This window comes from Gopherus evgoodei, chromosome 2, assembly GCF_007399415.2.
Source record: "Gopherus evgoodei ecotype Sinaloan lineage chromosome 2, rGopEvg1_v1.p, whole genome shotgun sequence".
Taxonomy (NCBI): Eukaryota; Metazoa; Chordata; order Testudines; family Testudinidae; genus Gopherus; species Gopherus evgoodei.
In genome coordinates, this window is record NC_044323.1 from 257,779,261 (window position 1) to 257,805,188 (window position 25,928).

A 25,928-nucleotide genomic window follows, 5' to 3' on the forward strand; every position below is an offset into this window, starting at 1 on the left:
TTTTAACTGCTTTTGAAGGCCTCAGTACTATATAATCCATCTGCAAGAGGTATTCATATATTAGTTTCAGGTAATTACAGCATACCAAAAAAAGTTGCTATTTCAATATGACAACTTAAATTAATATGCTACATGGTACTATATTGGGCACATTTTCTCTAAATGTTTCATAAGTTAACTATTAAAATATATTTGATCTTTCCTTTGCCATCAGTTAGGACATCTATTAGTCACAGGCCTGTGGTAACCACTGATGCCTATTTGCTTTTTAAAAATTCAGTGTAACTTTTCTTTTCTTCAGCGCAAAATATTCCAAATGTCATATGTTTCTCTGATAGTATTTCAATAGCACAACCAGATCAGAGGTGTTTTCTAGCAAGTCTAATGCTGGACTTGGTGATCCCCAAGATGACATGCTGTAACGTTGCACTTTTCTTGTTGATCATAATTTTTTTCTCAATCCTCTATATCTAAGGACATGATTACACTGAAACAAATGTTGTACAAGATAATCTCTTTAATGCCAGAAAAGTTAAAGGTGTTACAAAAATGAATGTTGATGTTATATACTGTATTATAAATACTTACTGTCTAGGGCCCTGATCCTGAAAACATGGCACAGCTTAACACTCATAGTAGTCCCATTGAATTCAATAGGACTACTTACATTAATGAAGTTAATGCACATGTGTATGACTCTGCATTCTGGAGCTTACATAAATTATATAAACAAGTTTTATTTAATTGTGCCATTATTCTTGAGGGTTAAATCTTTTTTTTTCTACATAAAATGCCAAAAAAGCTTCACCAAGTGCAAGCATGGTGCTAAACAAAGAATTTAGCTCTTGAGGCTGTGTAACAGTTGGATTACATAAACATTTAAGAATTACTAAAATATCTGTTTAAAGAATCCTAAAATATAACAATTGCAGTATGACACCTTACTTTATGTACTATAACTTCTGTTTTCTACTTTTGCAGTATGTTTATAGTCATCTAATTTAATAAAAGAGCAAAATGAGTTTTTATGTACTCATGAAATATAGTTTAATGCCTCTAACAGTCCATGTAAAGAATGAAACTAATTATTTTAAAAAACCTCATATGAAGGATACAAAAGTACAAGATTAGCTTTCCCATGTATTAGTCAAGTGAGTGCTTTGCCAGTAAGCCGGAGGTGTGCAGCACTTGGGGTAGATGAAAACAAAAGTGAATGTGAGGGGCCTTATAACATATATAGCTATAATAAATTTGTCCCAGGGTGCATTCATTATGTGTAATATATACATTCTGACTCAGAGCTTTAGAAATACATAAGCAGGCAACCCATGGTTTTATTCATTATAGTTTCCCTATAGAAGATTTCCCCTGAAAAGTTGAGAAGAGTATGTGTGGCAGAATATGAGTTAAGAGGTATATTCTCCATCAGTAAATCAGGACATAAATCGCCTCTGCCCCCAACACAGAAGCATCAAAATATTGATTAGTATGATACTCTCTATATATGTTAAAGAGTTCATTTGTTAAACCATGTGACATTGAATTACTCTTTGGTACATTTTGTGGTAGGTAAGCTGTAAGTGTTGGATGTACTAATAGTATTGAATACATTTACATACTTTTGTTTCTTTTACCAAAATCCAAACCCTTCTTTTTAAAAAAAAAAAAAAAAGAAGAAGAAGAAGACAGGAGACCTTTCTCAAGTGCTACCTTTTTTTGCCACTCTTGCTCACAAATAATGTCATGTTTTACAGCATAAGTGAGGTGGTGACCCAAGTAATATTGAGACTAATGAACAGGGTTCTATTTATTGCCCCGTAATAAATGATCAAAGTGACAAATACTGGAAACAAGAGACTCAGAACCACTTTTGTTCAGTATTCTAAAACCCTTAGCATAAAAAGGATTTGGGTGAGAAAGGGAGAAAATGCAATACTTAGCATGGGGATCTGCCACCCAAAGCCTTTAAAATAATATTTAAAACACACTTAATATACTTCCCTCTTCCCTCACAGACATGTTAAAGCCCATTATGTTAATTTAACAACAGCAGGAGGTAGTTTTAAATCTAATATTTAGACTTTGTTAAAAAAAACTGTTTGGTTTTGGTTAAAAATTATTGTGACAAAAAGTTTTTCATGGGCATTTAAAAATTCCCCCTTCAGTGCCTGCCACCAAAACAAATAAGCATCATTTTAGTCAGATTAAGGACTGAAGGATCTGGGCTCTGATTTTTGGGTAGACAGGTTTCCTTCAGTCAAATCATTTGTGCTATCACTCGTTGGTTTACTTTGCTGCAACTTGCATTATGTTGTTTTTTGTGTATTACCCAGAATTCTATGATCCCTGAGATCCATTCACAAAAATTATATGTCCAGACTACAGAGCATGGCCTCAGAATATGGCTGTCTGATTCACCAAGAAATGAATTGGTCTGTAGAAGCCATTCAAAAAAAACAAAAAAGCTGAGGTCTGACTAGTTCTTTCCACATCAAGCAATGCATTATTTAGTAGAATACTTCAGCTCTCTTCTGTGGCTGAACATTTAGTTTCAGAACAAGATATCTGAAGTATCTTACTGGGTGGCCACAGATGGTAAAATGGGTTGGGTTTAAGTACTTACATATTAAATGGATTGATATGTGTAATGTATGTAGTATGTATAATACTGAAGATGGAGTGGGAAACTCTATGAGCATGCTCGGTCATATACTTACGATATTACTGGCAGCTTCTCAATTGCCATAAAATCCTTCAAAGTGGGAGTGCTGCAAAATACCTAATGCGAGTCTTTGTAGCTGTTGAAATAGAACACAGTTTTGTTTTTTTTTTAGTGATGATGCAAGAGAGCCATGAAATTTCAGTGTACTATGAGCAATAGAATCTAATTTTTTTCTCTGAAAAGAGCTCTGGTTTTATATCTAATACAGCATTCATTTAAAGTAAACCTTTTCTTCATCTGGATAAAATATAAAACCTAATTTAGACACAGTAAAAAGCAGAGGTTTTTCATTATAGCAGTTGAGAATGTCACCAAAGAGACTCTTCTTCACAGATACATATCACATCTTTTTATTTTTTCGCAGTGTGTAGGGTATTATATACTGCGCTGAGCCCAATCTTGCTATCTTTGTGTTTATCATGTTTGTTGCAATCAGTAAGGTGTACTCCAGGGATAACTGTTGAAAGATCTGCTATTGTATGGTGAGATTGTAAAATCTAGCATTTTTTGAGTCATACCTTCCAAAGGGGCCCACAACATAAGGCTGAGTAATATTTTAACATTTTAGATATGCATATACTTAAGTAGGGTGTTCATGAGGAAGCAGCTGTAGAATATAAAAATCTGTTGGAATCAATATCCTTTTGAAAAGATATTTTTAAAATAAGATGGCTCAAGGTAGAGCAAGAGGTCACAGATTGATTTAAGTGCAAGACAGAACTTGATGGGGAAACTGGGCACCAAGTAACAACCTTCTCTGTTGTATATCATCATAGTAGTGCTATTGACTTCAATGGAGTTATTTGTGCAAGTAGTAACTCTTGTGCATAAATTTTTGCTAGATTGAATCCTTAATACATAGTCTGATTCAGAGATTCTTTATAAGCAATTTTTATATATGTCTGCCATGTATCTCTGTGCACACACTCACTTATAAAAGAGATGCATGTTTTCTCTCGCCTTAGCTGAAGCTAATCAGGCAATAAAAGAAGACACTTTGATTATCAAGATTGGCTCTGTCTCTATGGCTCCCCAGGCAGACAACCCTCTTAGCAGAGCTGTACTCAGAAAAGATATTTACCAGTAAGTATTTTTCTTATATCTTAACTCACAAATATTTCATTTGTAGGGGAAGTTAATTGGTCAATAAAACTTGGTCCATGCAGCCTGTTAAAATACTTTTGATATTCAAAACCAGGTTTTCTTTATTTTTTTCACTTGCAGGCTTTCAAATCCATTCAGATATATCAAGTATTTCTGTGATGTGTTGATGCATAATAGAATTTAAATGTCAAGTCATTATGAAAGTAAAGATCACAGATGAAAGCATTTTAAGAGACTTGGTTTTATGTAGCGAAAACTCAGATCACCTAAGAAGAAAAGGGACTGTTTGTGACTAGCATAGCTCTTAGCAGCAGTGTAGCGTGAAAGTGATAGATACTCAGAATGTAAATGGTAAACACACATTCAAAATGCAGGACTGTCGATGGCATGTGGATCAAAGCTGTAAAGGAGAGCAAACTTCTAAAGAGACATTTCACAGTAAGCACATTTTCTGCAAAAATGTCATGCTCTGGATTGTGTCATTGATTATGTGTAAACCTCACTAATCATATGTAGGCAGCAAAACTGGCAAACATATGTAATCAGCATGATAAAAAATAATGTATGATATTTAGTAGAGTTGGCTCTGATGCCAGACATGAAAGTATGGTTGCAAATAATACCAAGTGAGAAAAGTCACAGAAATACAGATGAACAAGTGTCTTATAGTTCCTTTTGATCTGTTTCTCAGATGTGGCAATATTTTTGTTTGAAAAGTACTTCATACTGCACTTCAATAGAAGTTACAAACATCAAAATCCTTTCCCAGCCGTAAAATATTTACTGCCTAGAAAATGACAGCAATTTTACTTTGTCAAGTGTAGGAATTTTTAGGATGGCAGGAGACCATGACATTTCTCCAGCTCCTTGTCTCTTCTGTTCATCTAGAAGTTATAAGGCAAAGTCTTTTTTTCTCCAAATACTTGTCAAATTTCCATTTGAAAATATGTGAATTATTGTATTTGCTCATATGTTTGTCACTAGTAGCTTATTCCTTATATTAAATGGGCTGTGACTATTATCACGTTAGGATCCCTTCTGTGAAAGTTCTTTGTGTCCTGTTGCCAGTGACTGCTTTCGATGAGGAGGTCTGAACCAGTTCCCACTCTGCTCACAAATGTATTGGCTTCTGTCTCTGTGGTTCCTCCGCTCTCACAATTCTTTCCCCCCCTCCCCCCACTAAATTAGTTTCTGCTTTGTGAGGAACAAAACCAAAACTACATCCTGCTGTCCTTCTCTTCCTCTGTTCCTATCTGGAATCTAAAAACTATTTTAAAACATTCTCCTAGCATAAATTTGAACCTGCAAGATCTAGTTTCAATAATGTAATCTCCAGTGCTGTCTGTTACAGGGGGTATGTGGCACTCCCTGCATAGACATTAGAGACTAAATGGGACAGATTTTCAGCTAGCATAAATTGGCATAACTCCATTGAAGTCAGTGGAGATACACCAATTTATACTAGCTGAGAATCTGGTCCAGTGCTCTTAATAATTAAAAAAAATAATAATTTTGAGATATACCTATCTCCTAAAACTGGAAGGGACCTTGAAAAGTTATTGAGTCCAGCCCCCTGCCTTCACTAGCAGGACCAAGTACTGATTTTTGCCCCAGATCCCTAAGTGGCCCCCTCCAGGATTGAACTCACAACCGTGGGTTTAACAGGCCAATGCTCAAGCCACTGAGCTATCCCTCCCCCCTCAGAGTCCATGGACTACAGGTTGAAAACCACTTTCTTTGTTAACAGGAACCTTTCACGTACCCCTTAGACATAGTCTAGACATAGCAGACCCCCAGAGGTTTGCAGACCACAGGTTGAAAACCACTGCACGAGACTAGCTTTTGGCAACATATATTTGGTTCTCTCAGTTCTACAGCCCAGAATGTTGTCTTTTGTTTTGTGCTGCTAAGTTTTTAGATACTTTTTTTAAATATCTTTTTTCTAACAAGGAAGTCATTAAAAAGCCCATATACAACACAACAGACTAAGGGAATTTGAGGTAAAATTGGGTAGGATGAAAAGAAGTGTTGGATCACTGTCTGTCACTGATCAAATCATTGACCCTATACACAGCATCACACTCCTCAGTGCAGTAATGTTCTCCTCAGCAATGTCTGCAGTCTCCAGCAGTTTTCCCGTATCTGCTTCATTCACTCACCATCTTATTTCACACCATAGGTGAAAGGCATATCTTTGCGCTTTTAACTATGCAATTATATTATTGACAACAATTTAAAAAAAAAAATTTGGGACATACTTTTCGTGAAGGAAACAATGGCAACAGGGGATGAATCACTCAATGATTACCTGTTCCGTTCATTCCCTCTGGGGCACCTGGCATTGGCCACTGTTGGAAGACAGGATACTGGGCTAGATGGACCTTTGGTCTGACCCAGTATGGCTGTTCTTATGTTCTTAAGGACATTTGGCAAAATTATAGCATATGATATTGCAATCCTACTTTTTTTTTTTTAAAAATGTTTTGAACTGTTGAGGCATGCCATAGCAAATTTCACTCTATCAAAATAAGTAAAGTAATTTTTAGCATCAAGTTTTAGGGTGCCAACTTTGTGACACAATGGTAAATTTTCTACACTTCTAATTGGGAGTTCAGGATTCAAATCCAGGGTTCAGTCCCCATGCATGACATAGATTTGGGAGCACTGTGGCGAGGATATACTCAGTCTTCTTCGTTCAACAGTAGCAGCTGCTAGGCCAATAGAATTCAGAAGGGAGCTCATTTCAGAACTCTTGTTGGAAAGGAGAATAATACAAAGACTTTGTATAATTAGGGCATGGATGGAAGCTAGAAAAGAATAAAAGTAAGGCATTTGTGATTGTTAGTTCAGCTTCAACACTCTGCTGCCCAGAGACTAGATTTCATTACTTGACCAGGATTCTCACTATCTGGAAGGTCCAAAGCCAGTGGGGGATAGTGTTAGATGACAACTGTGTGTGACTGGGGAATCCAAATGCTAGTCAGGGTTTGTCAAAAAGCAAATGAAAACAACAAGCCCATAAAACTTAACACACACATTTTGTTTAAAAATGGATCATAAATATCATCTGCAACATATGTACAGTACTGTCCATTATAGAACATATAAAAATATAAAAAGTCTGTTGATTACTGGAGATTTATCTGCTGCAGTACTGTAATAATCCCAACATGGCTTCTTCCCCCCTCTTTCCATCCTTCCCCCTGCTTCTATTTATTACTACTGTTTTTAATAGAATGTCAGAAAATAAATCATTGTCTGAATTGCTGCCTTTACAGTGTTATGGGAGTGGGGACACCCAGCCTTTTAATTTGTGGTCTCACTTTGGTTTAAACGGTCTTCTGTTTAGGTCTGTGCTGTAACCACATGGAATTAGTGTCATTTTTTGTAGTGTTCCTCATGAAGAAGAATTTTTTCCTCACATTTAGAAACTCTCCGTATTGGAAAACAGCTTTCTTGTTTAACTTGGAGAGAAAACTAAATTCAAAAAGGGATCATGGAGAAGCAGCTCACCCTGAAAGTTTGGATGGAAACATTTCCCCATGTGAATATTGGCATTTAGCAAGGAACATAATTAACAAAATGCCTCTATTTTTATTTTACCATTTTAAAATATTTAAATTGCATAAATGTAGGATTTAATTTCTTTTAAACCAATTAATGAGATACAACAAATAAGATAAATGTACTATAACACCAAAAAGAAGACTCGCTTAAAATAAGCATTATTATACCATTTTGCTGCCTCCTGTAAGGGGCAATACCTGCCCCTTCCTCTGAGATGTGGGGGGGGGGGGCGGAAGGATGGGGTTTTTTTTGTTTTTTAAGATTTCTGATGAATTTCTGGTATCTGGTATCTGCATTCCAGCGCATAAAGTTTTGCCCTTTAAGAAAATGGCCACCATCTACCATTTTGTCAATGAGACTGAAGCTACAGGGTGCTCTAAGCTAGACAGCATGGCATAACCTTTATAGATGTCAGAAGAAATGAGGAGAATGTATGTAGGCAATAAGTTGGGGTTGAGAGGACTGGGAGTGAGAATGTGAGTGCAAATGCTGCCTATCCCATATGTGGAGAAGGATAAACAGAGAGAGATTGGCAGCTCCGTACACCTTTAGGGAGTAGGACAGGGTAAGTGGAGATCCCTCTAATCAGTGAACAGGAAGGCCATATTTTTGTGCATATATTAAAGATTGAATTTTGACCTGTCTGATAACACAGTTTAGAGTGAGAGATTTTCCCCTGAAGATGAAAGGAATCCAAAGACTGTTGAAAAAAATGTGATTTATTTATTTTTTAAAGACCACATCATTTACTGGGGTCCGACTCATGATTCTTGAATTCTTGGAATTAGCAACACTGACATGATCTTGTTACTCAGACTCTGTGGTGGGCTTAGGATGTGTTCCAAAATATTAGTATTTAATACTTTATGTTGGAATTTATTAAATACAAAATTGTGGGTGGTGATTATGACTACTACAAAAGGCTTTAGATCTACTTCACAATTACTTGTCATGTGGAGACTGATTTATTGAGAAAGCCTTTCTTATTGGGACTTTCCACTCTGAGTCCAACCAAGAGCACCAGTGCTAGAGGATCCCCCTCCTCTGTCAAATAGGCTAGGGGAAGCAGGGCAGGAGTTCTTGGGATGAAACCAGCTCTCAGGGCAGCAGGAATTTTCCTCACTCCCTTCTTCCAATTTACCCACCTTCTCTCCTCCTGCCATTTCTCCAGTCCCCACCTCTCTCCCATGAACAATACATATATTTTATGTTATGTTAAAAATGTTTTAAATAAATAGAAATAACAAGATATGTGCCTATTAGCACCTTCACCAATTTTCTGCCCCATTACATTCATTTTCTGTTTTTCATCTTTTTAGATTATAAGTTCTTGGGGCCAGGGGATTCAGTTTTCCTGTGTTTATGTACAACACCTGGCACAACACAAATAACTTTCACCAATTGAAACCCAGCATAAAAGAAAGCAGAAACTGAGAATCTCCCATTATTTTTTATTATTATTAATTATTATATTGTTATAACTGAACTTCTTTACAAGATGCACCATACCATGTCAGTTTATCTGCTGGCATGTAGGGGGAGGGGAACCATAGCTCTGTCTACTCCCTCTCCTCCATATCCTGCCTCTGTCCGTCTGTTTATGGTAGAGAAATATCAGATACACAGTGCCCTGCTTCCCCCAGCACCTGGTCCCAAGTTCCAGGTAGTGTGTACTGGGGAGCGGGACTTGGTGTTTTCGCATGATCACATGGGATCAGGGCATATTCTAGTTCTGAATCAGAATGTTGCTAGATGCTGCGCAAACACATACAAAGACCTTACAATTTAAGAAACTGTGACCCAGTCCTAGAATGAGTAGATTAAAACAATGTGATGCGCATGTAAATGTTTGATATTGCTCCATTAAATGACTTGTCAAGTCTAGAAAAGAAATAGTGACCAGGAGCATGGAGGGTACAGACTCTGAAAGCAACTGTGAAAAGGCCTGACATTTAAGGTGCCAAAGATCTCCTGTGAGACTATGAAGTAACTGGAAGTTTAGTGCACTCAGCACATCTAGGGGATCGTCAGGCCCATAGTTGGTCAACAGGGAATCCCCCATCATTTTCAAGATCAAGCTTCTTGTTCATACCATATGCTAATTTTAAAAAGAAATAGTATTTAAACTTCGTGTGTTTGCGCTGATAGTGCTGGAGTAATGAGGGAAAGAATGATAGATGGGTTTCTGACAGACAGTAAATACATTGCCAAAAAAGCTGGATGGAAATCTGTTCTCTCTTTCAAATGTGGTTTGGAAAATGAAATGCATGTCTAATGTTTTCCAACAAGCACCCAAATTTCTAAGCATGTAGTCGTCAACTGTATTATCTGGCTCAGTTTTGATACTACTATGGACTACATTTATATCATAAAATCATACCTGCTGATTAGGATTTGCAGAACACTCTTTCTTGTGACCACAATATGAGCAATAGTGAACCCTTGTAGCCTTTTATTTTTCAGTTTTTTGTAAGACCAATTAACACAACTGAAATCATCTTTCTGATTTAAAAGTTTGGTATCAAATATCTGAATGTAACTTAGGGAATGCAATTGAGACACATAGTTCTTGCTTTAATGGTTGATTATTGTATAAAAACTTCACCTTATTTTTCATTGAGCTCTAAAGTTTGGAATATTTAAATGAAAGTTTTTTGTAAGTGAACAAAGAATTTACCAAGCTCTAAAGAAGGATAAAGAAACAAACTGTTACACTACTGCTGGATGAACATTGAAATTGCAATCATTTTAAATATATATACAAAAGGGATTCTTGGTGGAAACAGTATCAAGTCAGTAAAAATTCCCAGATCCTACCTCTAGTAGGAAAATGAAGTTTTCTAGTTATGTCATTTTGTTTAGCTCTCTACTGCAGAGGTTAGGTTAGTGTTTTTTAAAGAAACATAAAGGTAAAAGATAGGTACAAAAACTAATCTTATTACATATTTTTTTAAATTATTTGTACGGAAATATTTGATTTATAACTTACAAGCAATTAAAACATGAGAGAGAGAGATTTGTTCTTTATTTTCTTCCCATTTTATAGTCGTAAATTGCTAAAGTGGATGTTTTGTACTCTTTAATTAGCCTCCTTTGTTAGTAGAATTTCAGATTTTTACTCAGTAATTTTTCTCTTAAAAATATTTTCAAGAAATTTCACTATAAATTTTAATCACAGTTGCAATAGCACAAGTTCTAATTGTTTTGCAAAGCCTTAATTGATTTTTAAGATAACTGATTTGATTTAATTATTTACATTGTCTTAATTTCAGTAGTTCCACCGTTATACCACTTGAATTTATGTTTGTTTATTAATAATTTTTATGAAAATCCTTCTTGTTCTTATTTTCTATAAAGGTTCATGATTATTCCCTCTTACAGCTGTTATGGATAGAAAAGTTGCCCTGCTCTTTTAGAGCCTTATAGTATCTCTTCATTTTCTGTACTAATTAGAGTGGTTCCAAGATATCTGTCTCAGCCATTGTACCAGTAAAACATTCAAATATTTTGATAGCGTTACATGGAAACTCCTTCCTAATTACCACTGGCACTTCTGAGATCATTGCAAGAGTTATTCATTTGAAAACATCAGTGGAAATTAATTGTAAAATTAAAGCTAAACGCTGCCCATTTTATTTCAGACATCTAGCTTATTCGTTTCCAATACCAAAAGCTATCCAGACCCACAGAATGAATTTCACTAAACTTAAACTGTATATTTCACTTTTATTTTGGACTTTGCTTTTTTAATTATGAAGTTGATTGGTGAATACAATACCATTTGTTTAATTGAACTAAATATAATAGAATAAATCTCCCCTTATCACTTTGTGACTAGTAGAAATAAAAAAAAATTCAGAAAGAGAAAATGATAGAAGTATTACTATCTCCTACTCGACCCCAAACACTTGCTTCAAAACTGTGAGTACCTTCTCCACAAATCATTTTTCTTTTAGTGGATTGAATTTTATTTGCAAATATTTGCTGAGTGTGAATTTTAAATTTTCACTTGCAAATATTCATGGATAGTTAATTTTATATTTGCTTCATGTGAGTATTCCAGTCTGGGAACAAAAACATTATTATGTGACTTATATGTCCAGTGGTTGCTAATCAGTGTTGCTCACAAGGAAGCCACATAAACAAAAGTTGTGACTTTCTTTCAAATAGTTTTCAATTAATCAACAGTCTCCAAACAGAGAAAAGGTTACATTTGTCAATTATGTTATTTGTTGCAAATTGTTTGCTCAGCTCCCCTAGTAACTCTCCACCTAAGAATGTTTTTTATAAAACAATTGAAGACGTTTACCCTTACCCTTACCTTACCCTAAAAAAAAAAGGAGAGAGAGAGAGAGAGAAAAGAAAAAGAACTTCAACAATTTATTATTGCTTTATTGTCTTTGGACTTCAAATTGCTTTTTTTAAATCCTCCTATGTCATGATATAAACCCCCACTCTGAATCTTAGCCTCCAAAAGATGGGGTACCAGCATGAATTCCTCTAAGCTTGATTACCAGCTTAGGACCTGTAGCACTGCCACCAACCAGGAATTCCAGTGCCTGGTACACTCTGGTCCCCCCAAAACCTTGCCCGGGGACCCCCAAGACCCAGACCCTCTGGATCTTAACACAAGGAAAGTAAACATGAGGGCAGGGGACTGGACTCGATGACCTCTCGAGGTCCCTTCCAGTCCTAGAGTCTATGAGTCTATAAACCCTTTTCCTCACCGTTGTCTCTCCCAGGCTTCCCCTCCCTGGGTTACTCTGGAAGGTCACTGTGATTCAAACTCCTTGAATCTTAAAACAGAGAGGAAAATTCACCTTCCCCCCCACCCTCCTTCTCTCTCCCACTCCCAGACTCTCCCTGAGAGAGAAAGTAATCCTAACACAGAGAGAAATTAACCTTTCTCTCCCCCTTCCCTGCTTTCTCCCCACCAATTCCCTGATGAATCCAGACCCAGTCCCCTGGGGTCTCACCAGAATAAAAAAAACAATCAGGTTCTTAAACAAGAAACTTTTAATTAAAGAAAGAAAAAACAGTAAAAATTATCTTTGTAAATTTAAGATGGAATATATTACAGGGTCTTTCAGCTATAGACACTGGGAATACCCTCCCAGCCTAAGTATACAAGTACAAATTAAAATCCTTTTAGCAAAATACAAATTTGAACTCCTTCCAGCCAAATACACATTTGCAAATAAAGAAAACAAACATAAGCCTAACTCGCTTGATCTACCTCGTACTCACTATTCTGGATATATAAGAGACTGTATTAGGGAGATTAGAGAGAAACCTGGTTGCACGTCTGGTCACTCTGAGCCCCCAGGGTGAACAACAACCAAACACTAACAGCACACACAAAAACTTCCCTCCCTCAAGATTTGAAAGTATCCTGTCCCCTGATTGGTCCTCTGGTCAGGTGACAGCCAGGCTCACTGATCTTGTTAACCCTTTACAGGCAAAAGAGATATGAAGTACTTCTGTTCTATTAACTCTTACTTATCTGTTTATGACATCCTAGTTTCCATGTTAGATGTTATCTGCCATAGTTTGTTCCTGTCTGTTGGCTTCACTTGGTCAGGATTTCTGTTTTCTGACGGATACCTGTGCAGCTCAAATAACCTCTTGTATCTTTTCTTTTTTCTTTTCTTTTCATGGGCGGCTCCAGGCACCAGCACGCCAAGCACGTGCTTGGGGCAGCAAGCCACTGGGGGCACTCTGCTGGTCACCGCGAAGGAGGTCCGCCAAAGCCGCGGGACCAGCGGACCCTCCGCCGGCATGCCGCCGAAGGCAACCTGCCTGCCGTGCTTGGGGCGGCAAAATGCCTAGAGCCGCCCCTGTTTCCTTTCTACCACCTTTTTTGTTTAGGGCCGTTTATGCCTTTTGTAACTATGTTTAAGTAGCCTTGGTGCTGAATCCGAGGATTTTAATAAAATTCTAAATCTTCTAGGGTGAGAGTTTGTCCTGTGCTTCTAAGAAGTGTTGCACAGAACTCTCAACTCCAGGGGATGGAGGCTACAATTGCATTAAGCCACCATTTCATCCTTCTAATCCTGGGTTGTACCAGCAAACACCAAGACTGTGTCTGGAATCTCTGCATCATTGTATTCTGTGTCCCACTCCCAACACACTTCCTCCCACTCTCAGCCCTGCCCTCCAGCACACTACATTTCTTTCTCTGGGGGAATCCTTCCCTGGATGAATATGAGGATTTTAGAGGCCTTTTATGCCACTCTGGCCCTTTTACTTGTCATAAAGGGAGTGGAGCAAGATGAAGCTCTCAACCCTGATGTTTAATGTAACAGTGCTAATATGTGGTATGAACTCTCCCATACAGATTTTGAATATAATTATATTGTGTCATGAGTATTTGGTGGCCCAGATGTAGCTTCCTGAACTAACACTTGTGGGTTGTTTAGGAATAAATCAGGAGCAGTCTCTCAACTTGCATGGTCTAGGACCAGCTATTCAAAGAAGCAATTGTTAAAGGTGGGTAAAATTTGCTCCTCTAAACCTTGTAGGCTACTGAGGTGACCTATTATTTCAAGATTTAGTTGCTGAAAAAATGGTTATTTGAATTCTTCAAAATTAAATTTTCCATTGAATGGAACATTGCCTTTTGAAATGAAAGCAAATTACTGATGAGTTTGTTGATACTACAATTCAGACAACTTTGGTGTCATTAGCATAATTGAAAAATAACGCTTGTGTAATTTATAGTAAAATGGCATAATAAAGTCTAACTCTCATTTCTGTTACTGATAAGTAAAGTTTACCACCATTTGATTGACAGTTTGTAATATTAAAGGTCAGACATAAATCACCAAAAGCACAGCAATTGCAAATGAAGGTTTCTGTAAGATAATTGCCTTTTTGTATAGTGCTTTTGTACTGTAATTTATATTATACTCTATAAAAAGGTCTCACAGCTGCTGGTGTTCTTACCTAGCATGTGTTCTCTAAAGCCTGCACAAAATCAGCAGGCTGACTTTAGAGTTTCCTTCCTTTTATGATTTTTATTTATGCCTGTAATACTATTTTAACGCAGTTATTCTGTATTTGATATACAGCATATATAAAACTTGATACATATATTTCATATCACTTCAGTTTTGAAATCAATAATGTGTTTAAGTTGCTGCAGTGGGAGGGGGAAACAGGATTTGTTTTCTGTGTGCAGTATCTGAGATGTAGTTTAACATAATTAAATGTTTTCTATTTCCTGACCAAAAAACTTCAATTTTGTTATAGTGAAGTCAATTATAGGGAAGCCAATTAAAATAAAATCAAAGAATCATTTGATTAGTTTTAATTTGTTTAAAATTTTCATGTTCTGACATTATAATTTTATATACTGAAATACTTAGTATTTTAAACTTTTGCATTGATATATATTAACTCTTAGAACAATAAATACAAATAAATTTACTTGTCCCTAGTGTACTTTACTAAGGCAACAGATTTATTCCTGTTTTTCTCTTTCTCACCCTAGCAGGAGCAATGCCTCCTTCCCAGCAGCCAGGTGCATCAAACTATTTGTAAACCTTAACTCTGATGCAAGCCCTACCTCCCCTTTCAAAATACACAGTGTGTTCCATGCCATATATTCATGCCTTAGTTCCTGGTTCAACATGCCATTTAGGAGAGTCACTGCAGATATCAGAGGGGCTCCTGAATAGACTTTCAACTCCCATTGAAAGTCAGTCCTCCGCCCACTTGAGTGATGTCTGGTGGTGGTTGGGCGGATGTAGGATCCCAAGCCACTGGGGGAAGAGTCCTGTTCCACATGAGTCCAGGGAGGATACTGGACCACAGAGCTCCCAGGTTGCCTTTATTGCTTCCGTCTCTCATAAGAACAGCCATATTGGATCAGACCAAAGGTCCATCTAGCCCAGTATCCTGTCTTTCAACGGTGGCCAATGCCAGGTGCTTCAGAGAGAATGAATAGAATAGGTAATCCATCCCCTGTCACCCATTCCCAGCTTCTGGCAAAGAACGGCTAGGAATGCCATCCCTGCCCATCCTGGCTAATAGCCTGTCATGGTATAATTCCCCACTCTGAACCTTAGCGTCCAAAAGATGGGGTACCAGCATGAATTCCTCTAAGCTTAATTACCAGCTTAGTACTTGTAGCGCTGCCACCAACCAGAAATTCCGGTGCCTGGTACACTCTGGTCCCCACAAAGCCTTGCCCAGGGACCCCCAAGACCCAGACCCTCTGGATCTTAACACAAGGAAAGTAAACTCTTCCTCTCACTGTTGCCTCTCCCAGGCTTCCCCTCTCTGGGTTACCCTGGAAGATCACTGTGATTCAAACTCCTTGAATCTTAAAACAGAGAGGAAAATCCCCCCTCCTTCTCTCTCCTCCTCCCAGACTTTCCCTGAGAGAGAAAGTAATCCTAACGCAGAGAGAAAATTAACCTTTCTCTTCCCCTTCCCTCCTTTCTCCCCACCAATTTCCTGGTGGATCCAGACCCAGTCCCCTGGGGTCTCACCAGAATAAACAAACAATCAGGTTCTTAAACAAGGAACTTTTAATTAAAGAGAGAAAAACAGTAAAAATTATCTTTGTAAATTTAAAATGGAATAGATACAGGATCTTTCAGCTATAGACACTGTGAATACCCTCCCAGCCTAAGTATACAAGTACAAATTAAAATCCTTTCAGCAAAATATAAATTTGAATTCCTTCCAGCCAAATACACATTTGAACTCCTTCCAGCCAAATACACATTTGCAAATAAAGAAAACAAACATAAGCCTCACTCGCCTTATCACCTAGTACTTACTATTTTGAATCTATAAGAACCTGTATCAGGGAGATTGGAGAGAAACCTAGTTGCACGTCTGGTCCCTCTGAGCCCCCAGAGTGAACAACAACCAAACACAGCACACACAAAAACTTCTCTCCCTCAAGATTTGAAAGTATCCTGTCCCCTGATTGGTCCTCTGGTCAGGTGACAGCCTGGCTCACTGATTTTGATAACCGTTTACAGGCAAAAGAGATATGAAGTACTTCTGTTCTGTTAACCCCTACTATCTGTTTATGACATAGCCATTGATGGATCTATCCTCCATGGACTTACCTAGTTCTTTTTCGAACCCTGTTATAGTCTTGCCTTCACAACATCCTCTGGCAAAGAGTTGCACAGGTTGACTGTGCGTTGTGTGAAAGGCACATTACTTTCCTTAGGCTCCTTTGAAAATCCCATCCTCAGCCCCTAGCTCAGTTTATCGCCCTTTCCCACCTCCCTGACCAAACAACCATTCTCCCAACCACACAATACAGGTCATAGAGTCTGGAATTACTGATTTCATGTGGCTCCTGGGGCTGCAAAAGAGTGAGCTGCTGCTGCGAGAGGACTGCAGGGATGTGCCCCAAAGTTTTAGCAATAGAAGGAGAGGGCATCAGGGAAGGTTGGCTAGGCCATCCCCCAGTCACTTGGTGTGCTGGCAGAGGCAGCTAGGGCTCTCTTTGTGTGGAGGATACTAGCACCTTCTTAAAGGGCTACTTCCCCTGACAAATTCCATGAAGAGCACCAACCCAGATGGTTGCTCCAGAAGAGAGAATTTGCTGGGCCACATGACTTCCAAAGTCTTGGCTTTGCTGAGTTCTGTAACTGTTGCTACCATTATTGTAAGTTGCAAGTTTTGGAACATTACTGTAGAGTACTGTAATACTTGATAACAGAGGGCTGCATTAGTTGGACTAGGGGAAATAGCTTACTTTAAGGGTTTAAATAGAGCAGCCATTATGGAAGTTACTTGTATTTAATAAATCCCAGTTGGGGGAATAGTTTACTTTCCATAAAATATTTCGCTGTTTGTCTGTCCTCTGGTTTCTTAGAGTTGATTTTAAAAATATGTGCTTGAACACTCATTTAAAGAATACTTTGCTGTCATATATAGTTTAAATTGACATCCAAAGGTCTTGATTGTGGTAAGTAATTTACTATAAAATAATTCAGCAAAGGTTTTTAAAAGCTTATTGTTACACTTTTTATATTAACTGTGAGTAAATATAATTCACATCATATTTGGTTTCAACAAATGTTTTGTTTGCTGAAAAGTATTTCACAGAATATTTAAAGCAGGTTTTTTTCTTTTGTAATATTTTTAATTATAACGGGATCTTAAGTTGAATATAATATGAGTGCTATGCTTCTGTTCCTGGGAGATCGATACCCCATTTGTAATGAGACATTTGTTAACTTCTGTATACAGCTTGTGGTTCATTCCATAAATGTTTGTGGGTTCTCTGATGTCCCTCACACGGTTTTATCTATGACAAATTTATGCCACAGTTCTTGAAGTGATTTGTGAATGGCTGGATTTTTTTTTTTCACAAAATAGTTTGCTAAAATCGTTCTGTTCTATGTACAACATTTTTGTAAGCATTTCTATTTTCAGTTTTATGGACATTCAGCTGAATGAAAATAATCACATTTACTTCTATGTTCATATATAATTTGATTATATTGAGAAACTTGCATAGACAGCTATATATTCATTTAGTCAAGAGAAGGAATTTGAACAAAGTACTATTATTATTTGAGCACCATTCAAAGCTGTAGTAGCAAAAGTGCTCAATAATTTAGCATGGGTTTTTTTATGTGAGTTGGGCACCTAACTCCTACTAAGTTTAATTTGGGGTTGGGCTGCTATCTCCTGTAAATGCTTTTGAAAATCCCACACTTAATATTCTTCTAATGTTTCAGCTCTTATTCTTCATGCTGGTATTTTATCTCAGTGCACTGTTGATCACTTTGATTACACAGGACTAGGATATTGATTAAGTTAACATGCAGTATTTTTGCTGCATTTTAGAGACCATTTAAACTTTGTTTACAGGCAGAACTCTAGCCCAATTACAACTTCTAAATATATTCCATGTGCTTTCTGACTGGGCTGTCAGTTGTCAGTGAGTTTTCTGTTAAGAGTACAATGGGTGATACTATTATTAATTATTGGCAGCCTGTGTTAGAGGATGGAAAAATACTGAGATAATAGCTAGCATCATTATGGGCCTATTTGGTTTGCTTTAGTCTGATGTCCTCATGACTTCCAGTGGCATGGCAGCTTGGATTAAATGGCAAAAGATATTACAACTATGAAGGTGGCATTGAACAGAAGATTGCAGGAAAATGGATATGTACAGACGCAAACAGTATTGCAGGCTAAGGAGAAGACAGTTCTTGGCTGACAATAATATCCAGATTTACTTAAACCCGAGGCTATTATTATTTTTAAATGTATTTGTTATTGGCTTTATTTTTCAAATGGCAAAAAAAGAGCCCAGGGCTTAGAAGTGTGGTGGAAGAGTCAGCTCAAAGGAAAAGCTAAGACGTTTCAGTTTCCCGTTGTAATCAGATATAAGTATATAATGATTATCCAGCATAAATTCAAAAGTAGCTTTGTTATAATTTTTCTATAGGTTTCACTATCCTTATAGACATTTTTATTTTCCATAGACATTGTTCAGAGTTCTCAGCTTAATTATTTAAAACCTGGCATGTTATGTAAACAGATGCATCACTTAAAAAAAAAAACTTCAAAAAATATCCAGAGATTATACCATGTTCAAAATGCAACTGATCGGAATTGTATAGATTTATGTTTATCCAACTGTGCTCAGAGAAGTCTGCTTTAAATAAATACAGCAGACAGAATTAATTGTGAAGTGTGTGTGTGTGTGTGTGTGTGTGTGTGTGTGTGTGTGTCTCTGTATATATATATGTCATTGATTGCTCCCTGCACTATTTTACTTCTGACAGAAATGCAGGACACCCAACTGTCTTTATAACCACCACAATTTCTATATTTTGGGAGTTTGACAGATCTTGTTTAGACACTTGAAAATTTAATCCATAGTCCCAAAGGTCACTGTTGTCATGCAAGTGGGTATTCTAGCAAGTGTGGATTGGTTTATCTGGCAAAAAGTGCAACTGCAACTTACTTAAATGTGATATTTGAAAACATCTTTGGCAGGCTTTTCATACATACTGTATCATAGTGTTAAACTGATTTAGTGTGAAGGCTTTGTATTTAAATTTGGCATTCACAAAAGCAATGGTGTATTCTGGGGCTTCCTGTGGCAGGATGTAGGTTTCTAAGAATATGTTGCCTCTTGCTGCCAAAAACTACCTCAACGACAGTGTTCAAAAGGTCTGTGAGTCCTACTGCCTTTGAATTGTGCTGCTTTTATGATGATGTTAACTCTTTCCCCCTATGTTTCCCTTGTAGTTTTGCTTTACATTTTGTTGCCTTTTTGTTTTTTACTGTAAAAAAGAACTTTTGAGGTCAGCCTTCACACTGACTACGTTTGCTTAGATATTCACTTCAGAAAATGTCTTCTAAATATGTTGGAAAATCCTATCTATGTTTTAGATGTAAATATGTCAGTACGTCTGCTGCTAGTATCTACAGTTCTACAACAGATACATAGGTTTCAGAATAGCAGCTGTGTTAGTCTATATCCGCAAAAAGAACAGGAGTACTTGTGGCACCTTAGAGACTAACAAATTTATTTGAGCATAAGCTTTCGTGGGCTACAGCCCACTTCATCGAATGCATAGAATGGAACATATAGTAAGGAGATATATATACATGCAGAGAACATGAAAAGGTGGGAGTTGCCCTACGAACTCTAAGAGGCTAATTAAGATGAGCAATTATCAGCAGGAGAAGAAAAACTTTTGTAATGATAATCAACATGACCCATTTCAGACAATTTGACAAGAAGGTGTGAGGATACTTAACATGGGGAAATAGATTCAGTGTGTGTAATGGCTCAGCCATTCCCCGTCTCTATTTTAGCCTAAATTGATGGTATTTAGTTTGCATATTAATTCAAGTTCAGCAGTTTCTTGTTGGAGTCTGTTTTTGAAGCTTTTCTGTTGCAAGATTGCCGCCTTTAAGTCTGTTACTGAATGGCCAGAGAGATTGAAGTGTTCTCCTACTGGTTTTTGAATGTTATGATTCCTGATGTCAGATTTGTGTCCATTTATTCTTTTGCACAGAGACTGTCCAGTTTGGCCAATGTATATGGCAGAGGGGCATTGCTGGCACATGATGTCATATATCACGTTGGTAGATGTGCAGGTGAACAATCCCCTGATGGCGTAGCTGATGTGAATAGGTCCTGTGATGATGTCACTTGAATAGATACGTGGACAGGCCAACTCTGTTGAAAAAAATTATTGCAAAATTCTGCAAATTTAATTTGTCAAAATAACACTACATAATCACACCAGTTTCAATTATTTTGGTAATTTATTTCAAAATATCTGTCAGTGAGTATGTCTGTAACAATACAGAGACACAAAAATTCCTCCAGAAGTAGAGAGTTAAAGAAACCCCTGTGACAACCCAATTCCTGTTTCTCTGCCCCCTTCCTCCCCCTGGAGCTCAGCTGGAGGACCAGACACTCACAGCCTCTTCCCCCCAGAGCCCACCTGAAGGCCTCCCCACAGCCAATACATCCAAACCCCCTCCTTCCCAGAGCCCAACCACAGGGCTCCCCCCAGCCCAGGCACCCACCCCCACCCGCCCCCAGAGCACAACTGCAGGGTCTGCCCTTTCCCAGACATCCGTCCCCCCTTGTCAAGGTTTTTCCCCCCACTTTGAACTTTAGAGTAAAAATGTGGGGGACCTGCGTGGACCCTTCTAAGCTTAATTCCTAGCTTAGATTTGGTAACGCTGCCACCAGCCAAAAATACAGTGTTTGGCACACTTCCTGTTCCCCCAAAACCTTCCCTGGGGGAGCACAAATCCAAACCCCTTGGATCTGAACACAAGGAGAAATTAACGTTCCCCCCCCACCAATCCCTGGTGAGTTCAGACTCATTCCCTTGGATTTTAAAAAAAGGAAAAATCAGTCAGGTTCTTACAAAAGAAAACTTTTAATCAAAGAAAGAAAAAGTAAAAATTATCTCTGTAAAATCAGGATGGAAAATGCTTTACAGGGTATTCAGATTCATATAGAGTAGAGGGACCTGCCCGCCCCCCCCCCCCCGCCTTAGATTCAAAGTCACAGCAAACAGAGGTAAAAATCCATTCAGCAAAAGGAAAAGCATTCACAAGTTGAAAGAAAACAAACGTAAGACTAATCCGCCTTGCCTGGCTATACTTACAATTTTGAAAATTGAAAGACTGATTCAGAAAGATTTGAAGAGCCTGGTTGTATGTCTGGTCCCTCTTTGTCCCAAGAGTGAACAACAAACAAAACAAACAACACAAACAAAGACTTCCCTCCACCAAGATTTGAAAATATCTTATCCCCCCATTGGTCCTCTGGTCAGTTGTCAGCCACGTTCACTGAGCTTCTTAACCCTTTACAGGTAAAAGAGACATTAACCCTTACCCATCTGTTTATGACACCCCATCAAGCCCAGGGATCCAGAGGGAGAAATAGCCTGATGCTTGGTCCCAGGCTTACATGGAGTTTTCTGCACACTGCCCTCTCCCTTCCTCAAGGCATGCTGGGAACTGCAGCTGCCAGGAACCCTCTAGCTCCTCTCCCTCCCTTCCAATAGTGTCGTCTTTGTGCTACTCCTGAGGGCATTCTGTGCACAGTATTTTAAAATTCTGCAAGTTTTATTTTTCAGTAAATACATGCAGAGGCTCCAGCATGGCAGTGGGGAGCACAGGCCACTGGCTGCATGAAGGTGGGAGATCACCCTGCAGCCTCCCTATCCCTCACCCCAGGGACATGGACTCAGTGGTGAGATTGCACCTGACCCTGACACAGCGCATGGCCTGGGCCTGCCCCAGAAACACACCGTGGTCCTGCCCGTTTGCACCTAGCACACCAGGTGTGGGTCAGGCAGGCTCAATCAGGCAGGATCCAAGTGTGGAGGGGGTCAGTGTGGGGGGATCCAGGTATGGGGTGGGAGGATTCTGTGTGTGACAATCTAGGTGCAGGCAGCTCAGTGGGGAGGTCTAGTTGTGGAGGGATCTGGATGCACAGAGTCTCATTGGGGAGGGGGTTCCAGGTTCAGGGACAATGGGACTCTGCAGGTGCTTCCAGGTGAAAGTGGTTGGGGCTCAGCAGAGGGGTCTGGATGCTGGGGGATTGGGGCTGGATGGGGTGGGGGTCTTGGTGCAGCTAGTTGGGGGTCAGTGGCTTGGGGGTCTGGATGTGGGGGCTCAGAGTAGTGTAGGGGGGATGGGGCTTGTCAGTGTGGGGGTTTGAGTACAGGGAGCTTAGTGGGGGGGTCTCGAGGCAGGGGATCTGGGTGCAGGGGGCTCCGGGTGCAGTGGTTGAGGTTCAATGGGGTGGGGTTCAGGTATGGAGGGCTGGGGGGAACTGGGTGTATGGGGTGAGGCTTGGCAGGGGTGTCAGGGTATGGGAGGTCCGGATCCATGGGGTTTGGGTGGATGGGGGAGCAACTCCCCATACAGTGACCCCTCCTCCACAGCTGAGGAGTGATGGGGGCAGGAAACAGGGGAGGATGGTGAACTTCCTATAGCTGAGAGAGGTTTCTGGTGGTGGGTCTGACACAGCCCCAGCCACTCCTTGCAGGGGAAGAGGAAATCCCATCCTCTCTTGCCTCCAGCCCAGCTGGGACTAGCAGCTGATCCCGGCTTAGGGTAGGAGCCACTCACTGGGGCATCCCCAGCCCTGCGGTGATTTACTTCTTTACTGGCTGCTCCGAGTGCCTTAAACGATGTACCTGTGCAATTAGGGAGTGGCGCATGACTGCTCTTGCATCTTCTCTTTGCTTTCCTGTCAGAAAGTCATTGTTCTGTGGGGAAGCAAAGAAATCTGCGGGGGACATGAATTCTGCACATATGCAGTGGTGCAGAAATCCCCCAGGAGTAACAATGTGCAGGCTGGACTCTGCCAAATCCAGTCAAACCTAGTGGTGGCGAACAGTTCTGGAACAGCCTTCCAAGGGGAGTAGTGGGGGCAAAAGACATATCTGGCTTCAAGACTAAGCTTGATAAGTTTATGGAGGGGATACTATGATGGGATAGCTTAATTTTGGCAATTAATTGATCTTTGATTATTAGCAGATAAATGTGCCCAATGGTCTGTGATAGGATGTTAGATGGGGTGGGATCTGAGTTACTACAGAGAATTTTTTCCTGGGTGCTGGCTGGTGAGTCTTGCGCACATGCTCGTTGTTTAACTGATTGCCATATTTGGGGTCGGGAAGGAATTTTCCTCCAGGGCAGATTAGCAGAGGCGCTGGAGGTTTTTTGTCTTCCTCTGCAGCATGGGGCATGGGTCACTTGCTGGAGGATTCTCTGCACCTTGAGGTCTTTAAACCACAATTTGAGGGCTTCAGTAACTCAGACATAGGTTAGGAGTTTGTTACAGGAGTGGATGGGTGAGATTCTGTGGCCTGCGTTGTGCCGGTGGTTGGACTAGATCAGGGGTCCTCAATGGCAGTGCCCGTGGGTGCCATGGCGCCCACTGGGCATCTAAATGCGCCTGCGTCCTGGCCGGCGGTGGAGCATCTGCCAAAATGCCTCCGAATTTCTGCGGCGTTTCGGCAGCGATGCCTCTCAATGACGTTGCTAGTCGGCGGCAGGTGACGTCATCGAGAGGCTTCGCCGCCTAAACGCCGCAGAAATTCAACGGCGACGCCTCTTGATGACGCCACTTGCCGCCAACAAGCAATGCCATCGAGAGGTGTCGCTGCCAAAATGCTGCCGAAATTTGGCGGCATTTCAGCAGGTGCTCCACCACTGCCACGGTCCTTCATCTGGCGCCCGCCAGACGAAAAGGTTAGGGACCACTGGACTAGATCATAATGGTCCCTTCTGACCTTAAAGTATATGAGTCTATGAGCCCATTTCTGTGGTGGAAAGGAAATTCTGCATGCACAACCTTAATTTCTGCAAAATTCTGCATTGCACAGTAGTGCAGAATTCCCCCAGGAGTATATAGTGTCTAGAGAAATAAATTATCACTTTATCATTAATAACAGAAACAAAGAATGCAGAATCATTTTAGTCTCAAATAATTACTTGCAAATTTAAATTTCAGAATGGATTGCTGATAGAGGGGAAGAAGTGGTGGTCTTATGGTTAAGGTAGGAAAGGGGAGTTAAGAGACCCAGTTTATATTGGTGGCTTTGCTATAAATTTCCTGTGTGACCTTGAGCAAATTGCTTATTTTCCGATTTTCAGAGGTGCTCAGTACCCTCCTCTCTCTTTGCTTTAATTTTCTAAGTTGTAAAATTGGGATAGTAATAAATTATCAGCCAAGGTTAGAGTTGCAAGAATTTTGCCTAAATTATAATGTAAAAAAGCATTGATCTGAGTTGAGATAATGGGACATTTTCTTTTCAGAAGCAAGTAAATGCCCAAAGTCCATCCTTGTAAATGTTTCAAGAGTTCTTATTAGCAGGGTAAATCACAGTGAAGACTACAGACAAGAATCAATACCTTGCAAATTTGTTCTTAAACTTTCATGCTTTTCTAAGTGGGTTCCAAGTATATTTTGTACTTTAAAATGTGATAAACCTTGCTGCATCTTTGCATATCTTTTGGTTGTTTAAACTGCTTCAGGATTAGTTATATTGCATAATATATATATATATTTTTTCCTTCCAGTCATGCCCAACAGTCCTCAAAGTGTTATTTTCTCCCCCTTCGACCCTCACCCTGCTGTAGACCCAGTCCAGGGAAGCTGGTGCTAGAACCACCTACTGGGAAAACACTTCCCAGGCCTCTAAGTGTGTTAGAACCCTTAACTTTCTACAACTTTTTCCTGCGGTCTTAAGTCAATGATTTAATACTGATGACAGTTTCTCTTTCGTTTTGTTAAAAAGGATAGGTTTGTCTATGGGAAAGCAAAGTCATTTCTATCCCATTCAAACTACATCCTATTTGTTATTATGTACCTTGTGCTAAGAAGTGTGCTAGGTACTTTACAGATAAAAGAAGTGGTCCCTGCCCCAAAGAGAATACATTCTTATTTTAGTCATAATTTAGTGAGTGTTTGTCAGAAACAGTAGAAAGAATATGGAAAAGAGAAGTCCAGGGAATGAGTAATAACACACATTGAAGCTCTAACAGGAATCCCAGAAGAATCATTGATATATCCTCAAAGAAGAAATCATCTCCCAAACCAGAGGCCATAAAGGAAGAGCACTTACCTTCCTTTGTAGGACTTCCGTCTCAGAAAAGCCACAACAAAATGGAAAATGGAAAAAAATCGTTCCTGATTCCAAGGGAAAAATTCTGGTTTCATAATAATTAGAAAGGTTGAGGCTCAAAAATTATTTTTTCTCTAGAAAAGCTATAGAAAATCCTAATTCTTTGGGTTATTCATGTACTTCATCCTTAGAATAGTAAAGAGGAAGAAAATTTAAATCCAGTAAGAAATGCAAAAAGAGGGAGTATAAGCATGTATTCTAGCATGTTTTCTCCTGAGGAAGGAGAAGTCTCAGACTTCAGACATGAAGAACAAGAGCAGGATCTCAGGTAAATTGCTCCCTACCTAGTACTTTGATAAAAATGGTTCAAAGGATAATTAGCACCTTGAATGTTCAAGTCCCAGAACCTAAGCAAAAGGAGAGAG

General features: G+C 39.3%; 1 protein-coding gene across 6 annotated transcripts in view; it reads left to right on the top strand.

The window, feature by feature from the left end:
• The window catches only part of VPS13B (vacuolar protein sorting 13 homolog B), a 928,813-nt gene that overhangs the window by 601,880 nt on the left and 301,005 nt on the right, over nucleotides 1-25,928 (top strand). For 5 of the 6 annotated variants that reach the window (XM_030553556.1, XM_030553553.1, XM_030553555.1 and 2 more), the window contains one exon: nucleotides 3,688-3,805. In XM_030553556.1, the coding sequence (XP_030409416.1) occupies nucleotides 3,688-3,805 (118 nt within the window). Of the gene's footprint in view, nucleotides 1-3,687; nucleotides 3,806-4,200; nucleotides 4,369-25,928 lie in introns of those variants that run through there. The other variant, XM_030553558.1, reaches the window with a different exon arrangement.